Source organism: Leucoraja erinacea, chromosome 1, assembly GCF_028641065.1.
Source record: "Leucoraja erinacea ecotype New England chromosome 1, Leri_hhj_1, whole genome shotgun sequence".
In the NCBI taxonomy this organism is placed as follows: Eukaryota; Metazoa; Chordata; class Chondrichthyes; order Rajiformes; family Rajidae; genus Leucoraja; species Leucoraja erinaceus.
Window position 1 is genome coordinate 114,734,173 of NC_073377.1, and position 20,360 is coordinate 114,754,532.

General features: G+C 44.6%; 1 protein-coding gene across 2 annotated transcripts in view; it reads left to right on the forward strand.

Moving 5' to 3' along the window:
• Positions 1 to 20,360, forward strand: part of fam13a (family with sequence similarity 13 member A) — a 229,745-nt gene that overhangs the window by 93,107 nt on the left and 116,278 nt on the right. For both annotated transcript variants that reach the window (XM_055641629.1, XM_055641636.1), the window contains exon 6: positions 3,603 to 3,701. In XM_055641629.1, the coding sequence (XP_055497604.1) occupies positions 3,603 to 3,701 (99 nt within the window). The remainder of the gene's footprint in view (positions 1 to 3,602; positions 3,702 to 20,360) is intronic.

Sequence of the window (20,360 nt, forward strand, 5' to 3'; positions counted from 1 at the left end):
ACCTGCTGAGCTCCTCCAGCAGAGAGCCAGCATGGATTTGATGGGCCAAATGGCTTTCTTCTGTCTTGAGAAATGCATGAAAATACATAAGGAACAGTGTTGTTTGTTTTACCGTGACTCTAACCTCTAGCTTGGTAATTCCACCTGACATTAATGACCTTTACTCAAACAGAAAATCAGAAACCAGAATCATGGATTGTTAAATGGAAAGGTCAAGACATTTCATACAACGAACTGCGAATAATCCAACAACATTATGTTTGCATGCTTGCAGGAACCATCTTTCATCGTGAGGTGTCTCACCCTTCTCTGATGAAGTGGATTGTTTTCCGTGAGTGCTGGAAGTGACCCAGGATTAACCCAGATCTAAAGCATGTGATGTTAATGTATTTAGAATTATTCAGTACATTGCTGTGCAGCTGCTGCTGTTGGTGAAGGAATGGAATCTGTGTGGGTTGCCCACGGTCTCGCAATCTATGGGATGTGAATCAAGAGCCATTTAAAGCGGATTCAAAGCTTTGACGGGAAGAGAGCTTCAATCTTCCCGGAGCTGGTGTGGGAATTCCGAGAGGGGTCAAGCACACCACAAAGTCGTGACTAATTGTTCAGCATTGGTTGGCTGATAAATGGACAAACACCTATGATAGAATGTTTTATTTCAGTGTGAATGTTTCCTTTTGTATAAATGATTAGGAATTGCATTTCTATGGTGTATTTCTAACCTCAGAATTTTTCACGGCATTTTATTGCTTCAACGATTCAATTATATTTATTGTCACATATCAGATAGAGTTAGATTTAGATTTATCTTGTCACTGGTTAGATTTTGCTCTTAGGGCTAACGGAATCAAGGGAGATGGAGATAAAGCAGGAACGTAGTACTGATTTTGGATGATCAGCCATGATCATATTGAATGGCGGTGCTGGCTCCAACTGCTGCACCTATTTTCTCTATATATCTATGTACAATGAAATGCTTTGTTTTGCATACAACCCGGTAAAATCATACAGCGGACCTCACCTAGGCAGTGCGCAAGAGTCTCCATGTTTCTGGCGCCGATAAAGAGATAAAAGTTCATTGAACCGGCTTTTACTCAAACAATCATCAAACAGTATATTTAAGATGTCGTCAGTGTTTACACCAACCTGTTATTGCTGAAATGTGCTCCGCTGAATACTCAGGCGGGTCATAAAGTTCTACAGTATTGCCGTTGTCAGCTGTTTTTTTAGCGTTACTCACAGTATTGAGAAAGATATTGCAAAGAATGTTCATTGTGTTTCAGATTTGCTGGTCAGCATTTCTTGTTCCAGGTTTTATTGCCAAGCTATTGTCTTGACATCTACGGGAAGGACAATATCTGCCAGTCTATCTAATACCAGTAGTTTTAGATTAGTTGCAAAAAGCTCAAATCATCTACGTTTACCACCACATTCAACCCCCTCCACTACCCCTCTCCTTAGTCTTCTTACATAATATTTAGCTGACAAAATATTCCAGCTTATGGTCACCATCAAAAGGATCGACAAGATTCGCTGCCTCAAAAAGGCAGCCAGCATCATCAGAGTCCCACACTACCCTGGCCACGCTCTCATGTCACTACTAACATCAGGAAGAAGGTATGGGAGCCCGAAGGCTGTAACATCCAGGTTCAGGAGCAGCTCCTTGTGTCACACAGCATCTTGTGTCTTTCCACCATAATTCAATGTCCTCATTTACGCACTGTAAAATTCACTGTGATTGTTATCCTGGCATTCAATGAGGCGATGACAGTGCTTTGCCAAAATGGTCAACAGCATGTTATCCGAGTGAAGGCTACTTTCCTGTCTGGGTCCTTTACAAGTTGCCTGGTCACTGGTAAAGAGTCAAGTCAAGAGTGTTTTATTGTCATATGTCCCGAAACGGAAGAGTGAAATTATCACGCAGCAACGCAACAGATATGTAACTATAGTACCCTGTAAAACCCATAATAGCAAAAAGCCCAGTATATACACATTCACACACGCGCGCGCACACACACACACACACACACACACACACACACACACACACACACACACACACACACACACACACACACACACACACACACACACACACACACACACACACACACACACACACACACAGACACACACACACACATATAAATAAAGATTAGACAAATAAACAAACGATTATAATGCAAAGTCAGAATTAAATCCCCCAAGTCTCTATAGTTCGGAGTCTACGTGGGGGTTGTAGTCAATCGCCAGATGGTTGGGACCCTGAGTGGAAACTTTTTTACACAAAGTTGTGGGTGTTTGGAACAAGCTGCTGGAGGAGGTAGTTGAGGGAGGTACTATCGCAACGTTTAAGAAACATTTGGACAGGTACAGGGATAGGGGAGGTTCTGAGGGATTATGGACCAAAAGTAGGCAGGTGGGACTCGAGTAGTTTGGGCAAGTTGGGCCGAAGGGCCGGTTTTCACTGTACGAATGTATGACTCTGGTGTCACTATTGAACTGTGTATCACATAAAAAAGATTGATACTTTAGATTTTAAGATGTTAACCTATTCCATGCTGCTCAAAAGTTAAACCCACCTGTCAGTCTTCCAATAGCCACCTTCATTAAAAAAACAAAGTTGAAAAGGGCCAATTGGCAGGTGACCAAAACAACAATGGGATGGAAAAGAGTTTCACTGGGATCCTGTGGCTACGTGTGTGTGTGGTAAACAGATAACGAAAAGCCAGCAATTCTCTGTAATAAAACATCACCCTTTGATCTCCAATAAAATACTTACCACGGTAGCTTAACGTTGGAGCAGGCTGAGTCATTGGGCTCATGAAGATTTATGGACTGGATCCTTAATTAAACTGTTTGTTGGCTTGTGGTTGGGTTCAAATGTTTAGCAGATTGTAAATGATAAAAGGTTGAGATTTGAAGTATTTCCCCTTGACCAAGTCCTCCCTGGCCCTTCTATAAATGCTGTAAGTACAAAGTAGTGCATTCATTCAATATTTTTACCATGAACACAAATTTTGCAATCCTTATTGATATGATCTCGCTAGGGTTTTGATTGCACGATACCCTGTTCATTGGTCCCACCTATGTGGCACATTGGCGCAGTGGTAGAGTTGCTGCCTTCGAGCACCAGGGACCCGGGTTTGATCCTGACTATGGGTGCTGTATGTACGGACTTTGTACCTTCTCCCCCATGACTGCGTTAGATTTCTCCGGGTGTTCCAGTTCCCTCCCACATTCCAAAGACGTACAGGTTTGTGGGCTAATTGGCCTCTGTAAATTGTCCCAGGATAGAACTAGTGTACGGGTGATCGTTGGTCGGCATGAACTCATAGTTCATGTTATAGGGACAGATTTAGGCCATTCGGCCCATCAAATTTACTCTGTCATTCAATCATGGCTGATCTATCTTTCCCTCTCAACATTATTCTCCTGCCTTCTCCCCATAACTCCTGACGCTCAAACTAAACCTAAATGTTGGTAACTCCAAGCTCAATGCAAATGATCTCATTATTCATTTCAGTGTATTTTGTTTCAGTCTGTGACATTGGGGTGCTTTGAACTCATTCCATTTCTCTCTTTTGAATTTCTGACTGCAGGAAGCCAGCAGTGACGTGTCCTTCCCAGCCAGTGCATGTTCAGTGCCACCAGCTGCCTCAGCCACTGAAACACCAAGACCACTACAGAGGAGAAAAAAGGTTTGTCTCTTTGGTTATAATCGTTCTGCGGCCCTGTTGTTTATAATCTTCCTTCTTCAGCATGATGTTGGGGTTTCTGCATAGTGTTGATAATTAAGTGGTGGAGTAACTTAGTGTTAATTGATTGATTGAAAGATACAGCATGGAAACAGGCCCTTCAGCGCACCGAGACCACGCTGACCATCGATCACCCGTTCACACTACATCTATGTTATCCCACTTTTGCATCCACTCTCTGCACGCTAGGGGCTATTTACAGAGGCCAATTGAAGTGTCTCGACCCAAAACTTCACCTATTCATGTTTTCCAGAGATGCTGCCTGATCTGCTGCTATTCCAGCACTTTGTGTCCTTTTGTATATTAACTAGCATGTGCAGTTCTTTGTTTCTATGACCTACAAACCTGCATGTCTTTGGGATGTGGGCAGAAACTGGAGGAAACCCATGTGGTTATAGGGAGAACGTGCAAACTACGCACAAACAGCACCTGAGGTCAAGATCGAACCCGGGTTACTGGCGCTGTGAGATAGCAGCTCCTGTTCGAAGATTCCAGCATCTGCAGTTCCTTGTGTCTTAGACTTTCCCCATCGTTAAACTGGTGGGCGATCTTACAAACTGCTCTTGTCCCATGCCTTATATGCTCGTAAGCCTGTTGAAGAGGTCCCCAGAACCCAGACGTGCTCCCCCACCATTGTTAGAAGATCCCGGCCCAAGCTAATTGCCCTCCCAAGACTCCACAGATGTTTTGCTTCTAGATGCGTTCCAGACCAGTTTTTGATCACCATCTTATAGGAGAGATGTTGTCAAGCTGGAAAGGGTGCGGAGAAGATGTTGCCAGGACCTGAGGGCCTGAGCTCTAGGGAGAGGTTGAGCAGGCTACGCCTCTATTCCTTGGTCTGCAGGAGGATGAGGGGTGATCTTTTTGAGGTGTTCAAAATCAAGAGAAAATAGATCTGGTTAACAGAATCTCTTGCCCAGAGTAGGGGAATCGAGAACCAGAGGACATAGGTTTAAGGTGGGGGGGGGGGGGGGATTTAATAGGAACCTGAGTGGTAACTTTTTTACACAAAGGGTGGTGGGTGTATGGAATAGACTGCCGTAGGAGGTAGTTGAGGCAGGGACTATTGCAACGTTTAAGAAACATTTAGACAGGTACATGGATAGGCCTGGTTAAGAGCGAAATGGGCCAAAGGCAGGCTGTTGGAACTTGTGTCGATGGAACATCTTGGTCAGTGTGGGCAAGTTGGGCCGACCTGCCTGTTTCCACACTGTATGACTCTATGACAGTAAGAGGTCCCCGAAGCCAGATATGCGTCCGAGCCAGTGCAACTAGTCAGATACAAGCCAAACCCAGTGGCAGCTAATCGAGCCATTAACAAGCATCAGCCAATCCTTTTGCAATGAATTGGCCCATCGATAAGTCTCCTTCATTACTCTGGGCAATTGCCTGGCATCTGCGTAATTGGATCCCATTCAAAAGTGATCAGCGGGGACCTAGATTTCCAGCTCAACAGCTTTATTTTTAATGTTATAGAATTTCCGGGATCTTGTTCTTCATTCTGTCCATCTCACCTCACCCCAATCCCTCCTCAAGCTCAAAAAGCTGGTACTCCTGCTTCTCCTGTGGTTAATGACCACTTGAGGTTCATTGGGTAGGGGACAATTCTCAGAACTAAAAGGACCAAAATATTACACAAAGTGCTGGAGTAATTCAGCGGGTCAGGCAGCAGCATCTCTGGAGCATATTTTAGAATCAAGACTGAAGAAGGGTCTCGACTCAAAATATCACCTATCTATGTTCTCCAAAGAATATACAAAATGTTGGAGTAACTCAGCGAGTCAGCAGCATCCCTAACATGGATAGGTGACTTTTCTAGTTGGGACCCTTCTTCAAGATTCTCCAGAGATACTGCCTGACCCACTGAGTTACTCCAACATTTTGTGTCTGTTTTTTGCAAACCAGCATCTGCAGTTCCTGAGCCTAAGATTGAAATATTTTTCATCCTGTTCTTGGTCATATCCCAGTGTAGTGATGGTTGGGAATGGGATCAGATCCCTGGATAGTGATGGTTGGGGTGGGATTTGTGTTCAGGGCATTGATGGTTCAGGGAGGGGATCGGATCTCAGGATAGTGGTGGCTGGGATGGGAACAGATCCCAAGGTTGAGATGAATGGGAATGGGATCATATCCCAGATTAGTAACTGTGGAAATAGATCCCAGGATAGTGGGGGTTGGGATGGGATCTGTTTCAGGTTGGGAAAGAAGGGTCTCCTGAAGAAAAGCCCTACCCGAAACATCGCCTATCCATGTTCTCCAGAGATGCTGCCTGACCCGCCGAGTTACTCCAGCACTTTGTGTCTTATTTTCTCAAGATATTCAGTTGCTTTTGATCGGACGTCTGTTATTCCAAAAGAACATTGAGGTATCACGGTAGCTTTCCAGAGAACAATTTGAATCATTCTGCCTTTTTTGGACATCCCCAAAAATGAATAAACACTAGCCTCATTACCGCAGATAGCCACCTCTCCAAACATTTCAAAGTCACCGTTCAGCATCGTCAGCCCCTGGAAGTGAGGGAGTCGTTTGCCAGTCAATCAAATTGAAATTGACTTACCGGCCATAGTTATAGAGTCATACAGCACGGAAACAGGCCCTTTGGCCAACTTGTACATGCCAACCAATATGTCCCCATCTCAGCTGGTCCCATTTGCCAGCATTTCGTCCATATTCCCTCTAAACTTTTCCCATCCATATTCCTGTCCAAGTGTCTTTTAAATAGAAACATAGAAATTAGGTGCAGGAGTAGGCCATTCGGCCCTTCGAGCCTGCACCGCCATTCAATATGATCATGGCTGATCATCCAACTCAGTATCCCGTACCTGCCTTCTCTCCATACCCTCTGATCCCCTTAGCCACAAGGGCCACATCTAACTCCCTCTTAAATATAGCCAATGAACTGGCCTTGACTACCCTCTGTGGCAGAGAGTTCCAGAGATTCACCACTCTCTGTGTGAAAAAAGTTCTTCTCATCTCGGTTTTAAAGGATTTCCCCCTTATCCTTAAGCTGTGACCCCTTGTCCTGGACTTCCCCAACATCGGGAGCAATCTTCCTGCATCTAGCCTGTCCAACCCCTTAAGAATTTTGTAAGTTTCTATAAGATCCCCTCTCAATCTCCTAAATTCTAGAGAGTATAAACCAAGTCTATCCAGTCTTTCTTCATAAGACAGTCCTGACATCCCAGGAATCAGTCTGGTGAACCTTCTCTGCACTCCCTCTATGGCAATAATGTCCTTCCTCAGATTTGGAGACCAAAACTGTACGCAATACACCAGGTGTGGTCTCACCAAGACCCGGTACAACTGCAGTAGAACCTCCCTGCTCCTATACTCAAATCCTTTTGCTATGAAAGCTAACATACCATTCGCTTTCTTCACTGCCTGCTGCACCTGCATACCTACTTTCAATGACTGGTGTACCATGACACCCAGGTCTCGCTGCATCTCCCCTTTTCCTAGTCGGCCACCATTTAGATAATAGTCTGCTTTCCTGTTTTTGCCACCAAAATGGATAACCTCACATTTATCCACATTATACTGCATCTGCCAAACATTTGCCCTCTCACCCAGCCTATCCAAGTCACCTTGCAGTCTCCTAGCATCCTCCTCACACCTAACACTGCCGCCCAGCTTAGTGTCATCAGCAAACTTGGAGATATTGCCTTGAATTCCCTCATCCAGATCATTAATATATATTGTAAATAGCTGGGGTCCCAGCACTGAGCCTTGCGGTACCCCACTAGTCACTGCCCGCCATTGTGAAAAGGACACGTTTACTCCTACTCTTTGCTTCCTGTTTGCCAGCCAGTTCTCTATCCATATCAATACTGAGCCCCCAATGCCGTGTACTTTAAGTTTGTATACTAATCTCTTATGTGGGACCTTGTCGAAAGCCTTCTGGAAGTCCAGATACACCACATCCAATGGTTCTCCCCTATCCACGCTACTAGTTACATCCTCGAAAAATTCTATAAGATTCGTCAGACATGATTTACCTTTCGTAAATCCATGCTGACTTTGTCCAATGATTTCACCACTTTCCAAATGTGCTGCCATCCCATCTTTAATAACCGACGTTTAAAAACTGCTAGTTTCCCCACTACCGATGTTGGACTAACTGGTCTGTAATTCCCTGTTTTCTCTCTCCCTCCCTTCTTAAAAAGTGGGGTTACGTTTGCTACCCGCCAATCCTCAGGAACTACTCCAGAATCTAAAGAGTTTTGAAAGATTATTACTAATGCATCCACTATTTTTGGAGCTACTTCATTAAGTACTCTGGGATGCAGCCTATCTGGCCCTGGGGATTTATCGGCCTTTAATCCATTTAATTTACCCAACACCACTTCCCGGCTAACCTGGATTTCACTCAATTCCTCCAGCTCCTTTGACCCGCGGTCCCCTGCTATTTCCGGCAAATTATTTATGCCTTCCTTAGTGAAGACGGAACCAAAGTAGTTATTCAATTGGTCCGCCATATCCTTGTTCCCCATGATCAACTCACCTGTTTCTGACTACAAGGGACCTACATTTTTTTTAACTAATCTCTTTCTTTTCACATATCTATAAAAACATTTGCAGTCAGTTTTTATGTTCCCTGCCAGTTTTCTTTCATAATCTATTTTTTCCTTTCCTAATTAAGCCCTTTGTCCTCCTCTGCTGGTCTCTGAATTTCTCCCAGTCCTCCGGTATGCTGCTTTTTCTGGCTAATTTGTACGCATCATCCTTCGCTTTGATACTATCCCTGATTTCCCTTGTTATCCACGGATGTACTACCTTCCCTGATTTATTCTTTTGCCAAACTGGGATGAACAATTTTTGTAGTTCATCCATGCAGTCTTTAAATGTCTTCCATTGCATATCCACCGTCAACCCTTTTAGAATTAATTGCCAGTCAATCTTGGCCAATTCACGTCTCATACCCTCAAAGTTACCTTTCTTTAAGTTCAGAACCAATGTTTCTGAATTAACAATGTCAGTCTCCATCCTAATGAAGAACTTAACCATATTATGGTCACCCTTGCCCAAGGGAGCACGTACAACAAGATTGCTAACTAACCCTTCCTCATTACTCAATACCCAGTCTAAAATAGCCTGCTCTCTCGTTGGTTCCTCTACATGTTGATTTAGATAACTATCCCGCATACATTCCAAGAAATCCTCTTCCTCAGCACCTCTGCCAATTTGATTCACCCAATCTATATGTAGATTGAAGTCACCCATTATAACTGTTTTGCCTTTGTCGCACGCATTTCTAATTTCCTGTTTGATACCATCTCCAACTTCACTACTACTGTTAGGTGGCCTGTACACAACACCCACCAGCGTTTTCTGCCCCTTAGTGTTTCGCAGCTCTACCCATACCGATTCCACATCCTCCAAACTAATGTCCTTCCTTTCCATTGCATTAATCTCCTCTCTAATCAGTAACGCTACCGCACCTCCTTTTCCTTTCTCTCTATCCCTCCTGAATATTGAATAACCCTGGATGTTCAGCTCCCAGCTTTGGTCACCCTGGAGCCATGTCTCCGTGATCTCAACTATATCATAGTCATTAATAGCTATCTGCACATTCAACTCATCCACCTTATTACGAATGCTCCTTGCATTGAGACACAAAGCCTTCAGGCTTGTTTTTACAACACTCTTACCCCTTTTACAATTATGTTGAAAAGTGGCCCTTTTTGATTTTTGCCCGGGTTTTGTCTGCCTGCCACTTTTACTTTTCACCTTGCTACCTATTGCTTCTACCAAATGCAGATTAACTACATGCAACTGCCTGAACTACCTCCTCTGGCAGTTCGTTCCATGTACTCACCACACACTGAGTGAAAAAGTTGCTCCGCAGGTTCGTATTAAATCTTTGCCCTCTCACCTTCAACCTATGTCCCGTGGTTCTTGATTCCATAGCCAGGGTAAGATGCTCTGTGTGTTCACCCTATCAATTCCCCTTATGATTTTACACCTCTCTATAAGATCACCCCTCAGTCTCCTGCACTATAATGAATAACGACCTAGCCTGCCTATCCCTTCCCTGCAGCTCAGATCCACGACTCCTGTCAGCATCTTCGTATATCTTCTCTGTACTCTGTCTCCTTGCTTTTATATTATTAAATATGAGTCAGGGGGACAGTGTTAATTGTCTGTGTTCACCTGCATTGGCAGTGATTGTCCTTGCACTGGTTGAACAATGGGTGACGTGGCGTTGCATAGCTGCTTCCAGCTTTCAAACTTTCCTCAGATTCAAATCATGACATCAGGGAAACAGAAGGAGGAAATGAGTCCATCTGGACAAGATTGTTTTGCCACGATATGGGTCGATCATATGTGCGGTCATTGATCTTGGCTGGTGTAAGTCTGGAGTCTGGAGAAGCAATGATGGTGGGAAAGTAGCTGTTATTATTATTAGACTATTATTGTAAGGGAATAGAGTAAAATAAATAGTAGACCTTGCCAACAGTTTACAGGGTGCTGAAGGACCTGAGTATTTGTACATATTTTGTGTATATTTAGTTTGGTTTGGTTTATAGAGATACAGTGTGGAAACATGCCCTTTGACCTGCCGAGTCCACACCGACCAATGATCACCCATATGATCGTTATATCCTACAGACTTGGGACAATTTACAGAAGCCAAATGACCTGCAAACCAGCACGTCTTTGGAGTATGGGAGGGAACCGGAGCACCCGGAATAAACCCACACGGTCTCAGGAAGAACGTATAAACTCTGTACAGACAGCACCCATAGTCAGGATCGAACCCAGAACCCAGGTCTCTGGCGCTGTAAGGAAGCAATTCTATCGCTGCATCACCCCCCCCCCCCATTTGGTATCACCCTTGCAAAAGCAATGATGATTCAATTTGGGTTTGTAGGTTAATTGGTTTTGGTGAAAACTGTAAATTGTCCCCAGTGCTTAGGATAGTGCGAGTGTACTGGGTGATCGCTGGACGGCACAGATTCGGTGGGCCGAAGGGCCTGCTTCCACGCTGCACCTCTAAACTATGGAGAGAACACTTGCCCAATGGAGGGGTGAGAAGTGAGAAAAAGCAGCTTCAAACAAGCTTTCTTGAGTTTGCCTGGTTTTCTCTTGATCCTCACTGACATCGGTTTGGTACACGAGGAGTTAAATTAAAACTGCAGGAACACCAATTCTGAAATCTCAGGTGAAATGTTTTGCCTTTTATTCTGTCAAGGTCAGGATAATGTGAAGTTATCTGTTTTGTGTACACAGTGTATGCCATAAAACTAAACAACAAGCAAATCATAGTCACTGTTTATAAGAGGCGAATAACTCTGTGTCCCTAATCTTTACACTCATTATACTTTGGATCTATATAGTCCGATTCTGCATTGGAATTCAGGGTGTGTACAGGCTGTGGAATCTGTGATATTAAAAAGTTGCTCCTGTTGGCGATCCTGAAATTCGCTGAAGAGATCGTCTTCTCACATCAGCGGTCGCGGTTTTTTAAGAGGGGGGATGGAAGGGGAAAGGCTCACTCTTCACCAGTAGGAACCAGCCACAGGTAAGGAGGCACGAAGGAATGAATGGGTGGCTGGAAGCCAAAGGTATGGCCATGGACCCTTTTGGTTGCTTGTCGGGTACGATGTTCAAATTGGAGTGACTCTGCTAAATAGCGAGTCGCTACTTCTATTCCATCACCTTTATGTTTATGGGGTTCATAAGTGACCGGAGCCATTCGGCTGATCCAGTCCACTCCGCCATTCAATCATGGCTGATCTATCTCTCCCTCTCAACCCCATTCTCCTGCCTTCACCCCATAACCCCTGACACCCGTACTAATCAAGAATCTATCTCTGCCTTAAAAATATCCATTGACTTGTCCTCCACAGTCTTCTGTGGCAAGTTTCTGCTGTGTGCAAGTTTACTGCTGCGCTTTATATATTATAGCTGATCACACTTCAAACGTGGCTGCAGAGCATTTTAAAAACCCATGAAATGGATTTGAAAGGTATAATGCAAATTGATGTATTTTACATGGGCGGCACAGTGGTGCAGCAGTAGAGCTGCTGCTTCACAGTGCCAGAGTCACTGTGAGGCCAGGCATCTCTGTCTGTGAGGAGTTTGTACGTTCTCCCTGTGACTGCATAGGTTTTCTCCAGGTGCTCCGGTTTCCTCCCACATTCCAAAGACTTGCAGGTTTGCTTGTGTAAATTGTCCCTAGTGTGTAAGATGCAAAAGTGGAATAACATGGAACTAGCATGCGGGTGATCAGTGGGCAGTATGGACTTGATGGGCCGAAGGGCCTGTTTCCAAGTTGTATCTCTCCACAAAAGCTTTTCACTGTACCTCTGTACATGTGACAATAAACCAAACTAAACTAAACTGAACTACTCTGCCAAAATGGTGTGGTAAAATGAAAGAGTATTTTGCTTTCAGTAAGGATGATGTATACAAATGTGAGAGCCTGAGATATGTCTGGGTTTATCTGATTGTGGATTGCTACGTGTTGAGATATTTTTGGGTTGGGAACTATTAGAGGTCACCAATTTCAGGCACAATTGACTCTGACCTGAACTGAGTTAAGATAAGGCCACATCAATGTGAACTAATGTGAGCACAAATTTACATCAGGGAGAATACGGGCTGACAAGGAGTGCACTGGAAAGTTTAAATAACGAGGCAACAAAGTAGTGCACGGGGCTTTGAGTGGAAGTGAATCGAAGCAACAGCAGAGAATGCAAACGTTACTGGGTGAAAATATCATATTTGTCACAACTACCTCTGTCAGAACTGCATGCCACCCCAGTTTTGCATTCATCCAATTCTGGCCTCAGTTCAATGATACTTTGTCACACGTATCTATTTTTGTCTGAAGAAGGGTCTTGACCCGAAACGTCACCCATTCCTTCTCTCCAGAGATGCTGTCTATCCCTGCTGACTCTCTCCAGCTTTTTATGTCTACTTTCGGTTTAAACCAGCATCTGCAGTTCCTTCCGACACATTTTGTCTGCTCCACTGCAAAATCTCCTCAAGGTACAGGTATGTCCACTTTGCATAAGTTCTCCTCCTCTCTCCGACGGGAGTTCTGCAACACCCTCTATATCTCTCATTTCCCTTTCCCGGGGACTTTTAGTCTGAAGAAGTGTCTAGACCCGATATGTCACCCATTCCCTCTCTCCAGAGATGCTGCCTGTCCCGCTGAGTTACTCCAGCTTTTTATACCTTTTTTAGTTTAGTTTAGAGATAATGAGAACCAGGCCCTTCGACCCACCTGGTACACTAGCATTCTCCTACAAACTGGGGCCAATTTACAATCTCTACCAAAGCCAATTAACCTACAAATTTGTAATATGTCTTTAGAATATGGGAGGAAACCGGAGCAACCCGGGAAAGCCCACGCGGTCACGGGGAGAACGTACAAACTCCAAACAGATAGCTCTCATAGTCAGGAACAAACCCAGCTCTCTGGTGCTGTAAGGCATCAACTCGACCACCGCGCCACTTTGTCGACCCTGGGTGCAGTGAAATTCTTTGTTTTTACACAAAAAGCACAAAGCACAAAGGTGTCGGCAGGTTTCTGGTGCCAGCAAATTGACAGAAAATAGTCATGTTGGTCCCTCTTCATTCTCGAATGTAACTGTGTTGTACCACCTTCCTTAAGGGCCTGTCCAACTGTACGATGTCATTCAAGAGCTCTTCCGAGTTAAAAAAAAAAAATCAAACTCATGGTAAGCATGTAGAATGTACGTAGCGGGTACGTTGGAGCTCAGGATGTCTCTTAGTGGCTCGTAACGCTAACGGCAGGTACTCGGTAAACGCGGTAAGCTTGTGAAGACTCGTGAAGATTTTTCAACATGCTGAAAAATGTCCACGAGAGCCCCGAGTACCTACAAGCGGCTATTACCGTAATTCTCCGAGTTCGAATCAGGGGAAACTCGGGAGAACTCTTGAATTAGCTCATACAGTGGGACAGGCCCTTTATGCTCTGTACTGTTCTTTCATAAACATTTCCTCGAAGGAGGTTTTTCCTATATTCTGGGGCGATTTATACCTGAAAGAACAGACTTATGTTTCCTCAACGGATTGTGCGGCACAGTGGTGCAGCTGATAGAGCCGCTGCTTCACAGCATCAGAGACCCGGGTTCGATCCCGACCTTGGCTGCTGTCTGGGTGGAGTTTGCATGTTCTTTCAGTGACCGGGTAGGTTTCCTCCCACATCCCAAAAACGTGCGGATTTGCAGGTTAATTAGCCTCTGTAACCTGCCTCTAGTGTGAGGGAGCGGATTTTAAAGTGGCATAACATAGAAGTATAGGACGTGTGTGAATGAGTTGATGTGAACTAGTCAGCCCTGGACTCGGTGGGCAGAAAGGCCTTTTTCTATGCTACATTTCAAAACCAAATCTAAGATGCTGCCTGACGTGCTGAATTAGCAGCCTGAGATTTCTAACATGCATCTTGTTTTTAGCTCTTAGTTTTATTTCTTCCTGTTTATTCTCTGTCCTGCCTTTGCTGGTCAAGGGGTTATGTGTCAGTGCAAGGATCTTTAAGCACAGGAAGACTGCTGATGTTTTTAACCCATTGCTGAGTCATCACAGACAGTTCTCTGAGCATGCGATCAAGGCATGAAGTTGTTGTTCTGCCCACTGTCTATTTACCAATGTCTATCCCTTAGTTGACATTGGTAAAACAGATGAACAGGCCACTGTGGAAATGGCCTGTTGTGCTGAACAAGGGAAATGCTTCAAGAAGTATTTCACTGGCTTTCAAACTCACAGAATGTCCTTCATGGTTCTGTGTAAATGGTAGCTGTCGTTTCCAAGAGACTGCAGGCTTAAGGAACTGCAGATGCTGGAACCTTGACAAAGTGCTGGAGTAACAGCGAGTCAGGCTGCATCTCTGGAGGACATGGATAGGTGATGAATCGGGTCAGCTCTGAAGAAGGGCCCTGACTTGAAACATCGTCTATCATCCATGTTAGAGTCACACAGCGTGGAAACGGGCCCTTTGGCCGAACCTGCCCACATTGACCAACATGCCCTCTCTACACTAGTCCCACCTGCTTGTGTTTGGCCCATATTCGTCTACACCAGTGGTTCTTAACCTGGGGGACGTGACCCCCCCCCCCCTATGGGGGTCATTTGGGGCTTTGCAGGGGTCATGAAGGGGACACAAATAACATCAATTTGTTGAGCCCATGTTTAGGAACCTAACAAAAGTACATACCACATACAGTATTTTGTTCGCGTATGCGCGTACTGGTGCCAAAAAGGTTAAGAACCACTGGTCTACACCTAACCTATCGAACTCGCTTTCCAAATGTATTTTAAACAGTGTGCTATTACCTGCCTTAGCTACCTCCTCATTCCGTTTATCCACCATCCTTTACGTTAAAACGTTGCCCCTCATGGTTCCTATTAAATATTTTCCCTCTCATTTTAAACCTATTTCCTCTGGTTCTTGATTCCTACTCTGGATAAAAGACCCTGTTCATTTTCCTATCTATTCCCCTCATGGCCTTACACACCTCTGTAAGATCACCTCTCATTCTCCGGTGCTCCAATGAATAAAACTGTAGCCTGTTTAAGTTTCTCTAGAGCTTAGGCCCTCGTGTTCTCCAGGGCTGCCTGAACAGATGAGATACTCCAATGTCTTGTGGTTTAGTTTTGATTGAGACTGTTCCGTTCTGAAAAAGACACAAGATATTGGAGTAACTCAGCTGGTCAGGCAGTATCTCTGAAGAACATGGATAGGTGACTTATCAGGTCGGGACCCTTCTCCAGATGGATTTTTCTTGCCATACTGAGTTGCTGATTCCAATTCTTCAAAATAGTGCCTGGGCAGACCTATGTAGTTTGTCAGCTTGTACAAAAGATGGCACTGCACGTGGAGGCTGCATTTCGCTGTGGTTCCATGATTGGCAATGCCAGTACTCAATTTCTTACATACCCTTTAGTATTGGACCTGCATTGGTAGCTTTCATTCTACTGAATCCTCCTGAGACTGGTGGCATTGACTCTGGTGGCATCTTTAATGCTGTGTTTTGCAACTCTGCAGAAGCATTAATTCACCAGTTGCAAGTGAATTAGGTACCTTTCTATTCATAGGAAGTTTTTAAATTGTTACTATTCTTCCCTGTGCAGTTTAGTCACTCGGTGAAGGAGAAGTCTGACCAATTAGTGGATCTACTGCTAAATGCTAAAATAAGTATTCGGGTTTTAGTTATAGTCTTTCAAAGTTCTCTCTGCAGAGACATATTTCAATGGAACCACAATCAGTCTGATGAAGGGCCTTGGCCTGAAACGTCACCTATCCATTTTGAAATAGTGCAGCATTTTGTCCCTATATTTCAGTGGACTGTAATCAATTTTGTAATGTAACATGGAGAGGGGAGTTGAGGAAGGGAATAAATTGAGGGAGTAATTTCGAGGAAGAGGAGAAGTAGGGGAGAGGGAACTAGAATTGTAAGGGAATGAGTAGTGAGGTGTGTGATGAGAGTGATTGGAGTAAGAGAGTGCCTGTGTGCCCACACGTGTGTGTGTGCGCTAACTCTGTAGCAGAGTGAATGTCTATGCTATATAGAAAATAAAAGTTACCAACTATAGTTAAGGGCCTGTCCCATGGTCATGCGACTCCATGCGGCAAGCGCGACCTAACGTAGTCGCTTGAGCCGTACGGCCTCGCGGGGCCGGTCCCACTTTGATCGCCAGAGCCGTATGGAGTTGTGCGGAGCTGGTCCCGACATCGCGCGGGGCTCCGAAAAAGTGACCGCGTTCAAAAATTCTGCGCGGCAACGGCCTGCCGGCCCACAGCCGCCTCGACGCCGTACGTCACGCGTGAACTTCCCGTGGACTTCGCTTGCACTTCATGTCACTCACTCGACCTCCACGTGGCCCCCGCTTCTGGTTTGGTCGCGCTTGCCGCATGCAGGCGCATGCTGGTGGGACCGGCCCTTTAGGTTGTGCTTGCCGCATGGAGTCGCATGCCCGCGGGACAGGCCCTTTAAGCAAAACACAAAGTGATGGAGGAACTCAGCAGATCAAGCAGCCTATTTAGTTTAGAGATACAGCGTGGGAACAGACCATTTCGGCCCATCCATCCATGCCGACCAGCAGTCACCCCGTACACGAGTTCTATCTTACACATTAGGGACAATTTACAGAAGCCAATTAACCTACAAACCCGCACGTCTTTAGAATGTGGGAAGAAACTGGAGCACCTGGAGAAAACCCATGTTATCACAGGGAGAACGTACAAACTCCGTACAGACAGGACCGGAATCATGATCGAACCCAGGTCTATGGTGCTGCAAGGCAGAAACTCTACTGCTCGCTGTTCCACTGTACCGCCCTGTAAAGGGAATGCACAGACAGATGTAAACTACTAGCTTTCAAGTGCCTATCCAGCTCCTTTTCCAATGCATTTTGAATAGTTGGCTGTATCATTCTTTCAGGCAAGCCCGCATCTAACATCACTCTACACAAAAACATTTCTCATCAATGAACCAGCATCTACTGTTCCTCGGAAATTTGAGTTGAGTTTAGTTTATTGTCACATGTACCAAGGTACAGTGAAAAGCTTTTGTTGCGTGCTAACCAGTCAGAGGAAAGACAATACATTATTACCATCGAGCCATCCACAATGTACAGATACATTACAAAGGGAATAAAGTGAATAACATTTAGTGCAAGGTAAAGTCCAGTATAATCTGATCAAAGATAGTCCGAAGGTCTCCAATGAGGTGGATAGTAGCTCAGGACTGCTCTCTCATTGTTGGTAGGATGGTTCAATTGCCTGATAACAGCTGGGATGAAACTGTCCCTGCATCTGGAGGTCAGGAGTAAAGCCAAGTTACCCTCGATCCCAAGGGACAAATAAAAGAGATAAGAATGCAGGAATCAAATCTTATTATTGAAAGTTGCCAAATGTTGGGGGTGTCAAGCAAGTCAGCAGCAAATGTAAAGAAGGAATGAAGTAGGAGTAGGTGATGGCCATTTAGTCCTTGGAAGAAAAGGAGGAAACAAATTAACGCCCAGTCACTATTGCTAAATCCATTAGCAAGCATTAGCAAGTGGTTGTACTAGCACTGCACATAACTACTCAGGGGCAATGTAACCGCCAGTTCATTTAGTCAAGTCAAGTCAAGTCAAGTCATGGTTGATCCTCCCAAGAGAGACACAAGGAACTGCAGATGCTGGAATCTTGCATGAAACACATTAAGTGATTTGTTTATTTAGTTTAGAGACATAGCCCGGAAACTGGCTCTACGGCCCACTGAGTCCGCGCCGAGCAGCGAACCCCATACATTAACACTACCCTACATATTCGGGACAATTTACATTTTATTTTGCCAAGCCCAAATTAATCTACAAACCTGTATGTCTTTAGAGTGTGGGAGGAAACCGGAGCACCCCCGGAGAAATCCCATGGGGCTATCGGGAAAAGGCATAAACTCCAAACGTACAGCCCTCCAAGTGTTGGAGTAACTCAGCAGGTCAAGCAGCAACTTTGGAGGACATGGATAGGTGGCAATCAGTCTGAAGTAGGGTCCTGATCAGAAACGTCTCCTATCTGTGTCCTCCAGAAATGCTGCCCAACCCACTGAGTTACTCCAGCAATTTATGTTGATATTCCCACACAGTTTTGCACAGCCAACGAGGCATATTTACTTAAACAAATTTCTATGTTCTTCTTCACAGTAGACTCTTTCAACAATTCTGGGAGTTTTTTTGTGTCTTCATTGACAGAAAAATAAGTTATTAGTTTAACTCTAACGTTCCTTATTTCTAATTATAAATGCTCCTGTATCTGGCTCAAAGGGTCCAACACTGGCCCTCTCAAGGCAAGTTTCCTTTTTACTTTTCTTCTGAAGCCCTTATAGTTTGATTTTATGTTTCTTACTGGTTTACTTTCACGTCCTATTTTTCCTTTATTTATCAATTTCTTGACCTTTCTTCAAGCCTCAAACATTCCCAGACCCTAGATCTACTGTTTAGTTTAGATTAGAGATACAGCGTGGAAACAGCCCACTGAGGTTGCGCTGACCAACAATCACGAGTACATTAGTTCTGTCCTATACCCTAGGGACAATTTACAGAAGCCACAGAAGGCTGTGGAGGCCAAGCCAATGGATATTTTTAAGGGGAAGATTGGCAGATTCTTGATTAGTGGAGGTATGAAAGGTTATGGGGAGAAGGCAGGAGAATGGTGTTGAGAGAGCAAGATAGATCAGCTCAGTGGAGTAGACTTGATGGGCCAAATGGCCAAATTCTGCTCCTATAACTTATTATCCTGCAATCCTGCATGTCTTTGGAGTGTAGGAGGAAACTGGAGCATCCGGAGAAAACCCACGGGGTCACAGGCAGAATGTGCAAACTGCATACAGGCAGCACACGTAGTCAGGACTGAACCCGGGTCTCTGGCGCTGTAAGGCAGCAACTCTACCGCGGTGCCACTGTGTGTCTGTTATAGAGTCATAGAGACTTATAGAATCATGCAGCAGTCATATATGTCTCTGCCTGCTAATGCTGATAATAAGCAATCTTCTTAGAGTAAATATTACCTTTAGTTATTTCTATAAGCTATGGTTAGCCCATTTTTCCTTTTGTGCCTTTGCACCTTAAAGGAAGGTATACCTACTGCAAATGTCTTTGAATGTTTGTACTTGCATCACAGCTTCTGGATTCTCCATCTCAGAGGTTATTTGTGTATTAAGGGTTGTGTCTTAGGATTTCCAGAGAGCAGGCCTCACTGCTGCTCCCGTCCTGGTGACCGTGAGCTGTGGGTGCAGGAGTTGGCCAGTGACCCCTCCAGCCTATTCAATGAGATCACAGATGCTTTGGACCTGGCCTCAGCTCCATTTTCCACCCCATTTTTCACCGTTGACTCTTCCCGCAAAAGAGATAATTTCACACATCTCTTTACAAATTCCAAACTGTGAGAGGAGGTATGGGTGTGGGAGCACAGCGTCAAAAGGGTGATGTTTCACTAAGTTTAATGGCAACGTGAGGAGGCAAGTTTTTTACACAGAGAGTAGTGGGGGATGGAACAGGAGCACAATGCCAGGGGTGGCGGTGGAGGCAGATACGACAGTGGCATTTAAGAGGCTTTTAGATAGGCACATGGAAGTGCAGGAATAGGCGGATATGAATCCTGTGCCAGGTAAGATCATCTCTGACCCCTCTCACCCTGGCCACAAACTCTTTGAATCACTTCCCTCTGGAAGGTGACTCCGGACTGTCAAAGCTGCCACAGCCAGACATAAAAACAGCTTTTTTTTCCCCACGACTTGTAGCTCTATTCAATAACCAAAAATCTGTAGTCTCCTTTTGCTGCGGTATTTTATTTAATTCACATGTTTAATCAATAATGTTTTATCATTAATGTTTAATGTTTTATGTGTCATCCTAACTGTCACTGTATGTCATGTTGTCACTTGCGGGTGGAGCACCAAGGCAAATTCCTGGTATGTGAATACTTGGCCAATAAACGTATTCATTCAGATGAGATGTTTAACTCGCATCATGTTTGGCACAAATATTGTGGGCCGCACGGCCTGTTCCTGTGCCTCACTGTGCTATGTTTCCATGTTCAATATCGAATATATCTTTAGGATACTCACTCGCTCTGTCTGTACCAGAAAT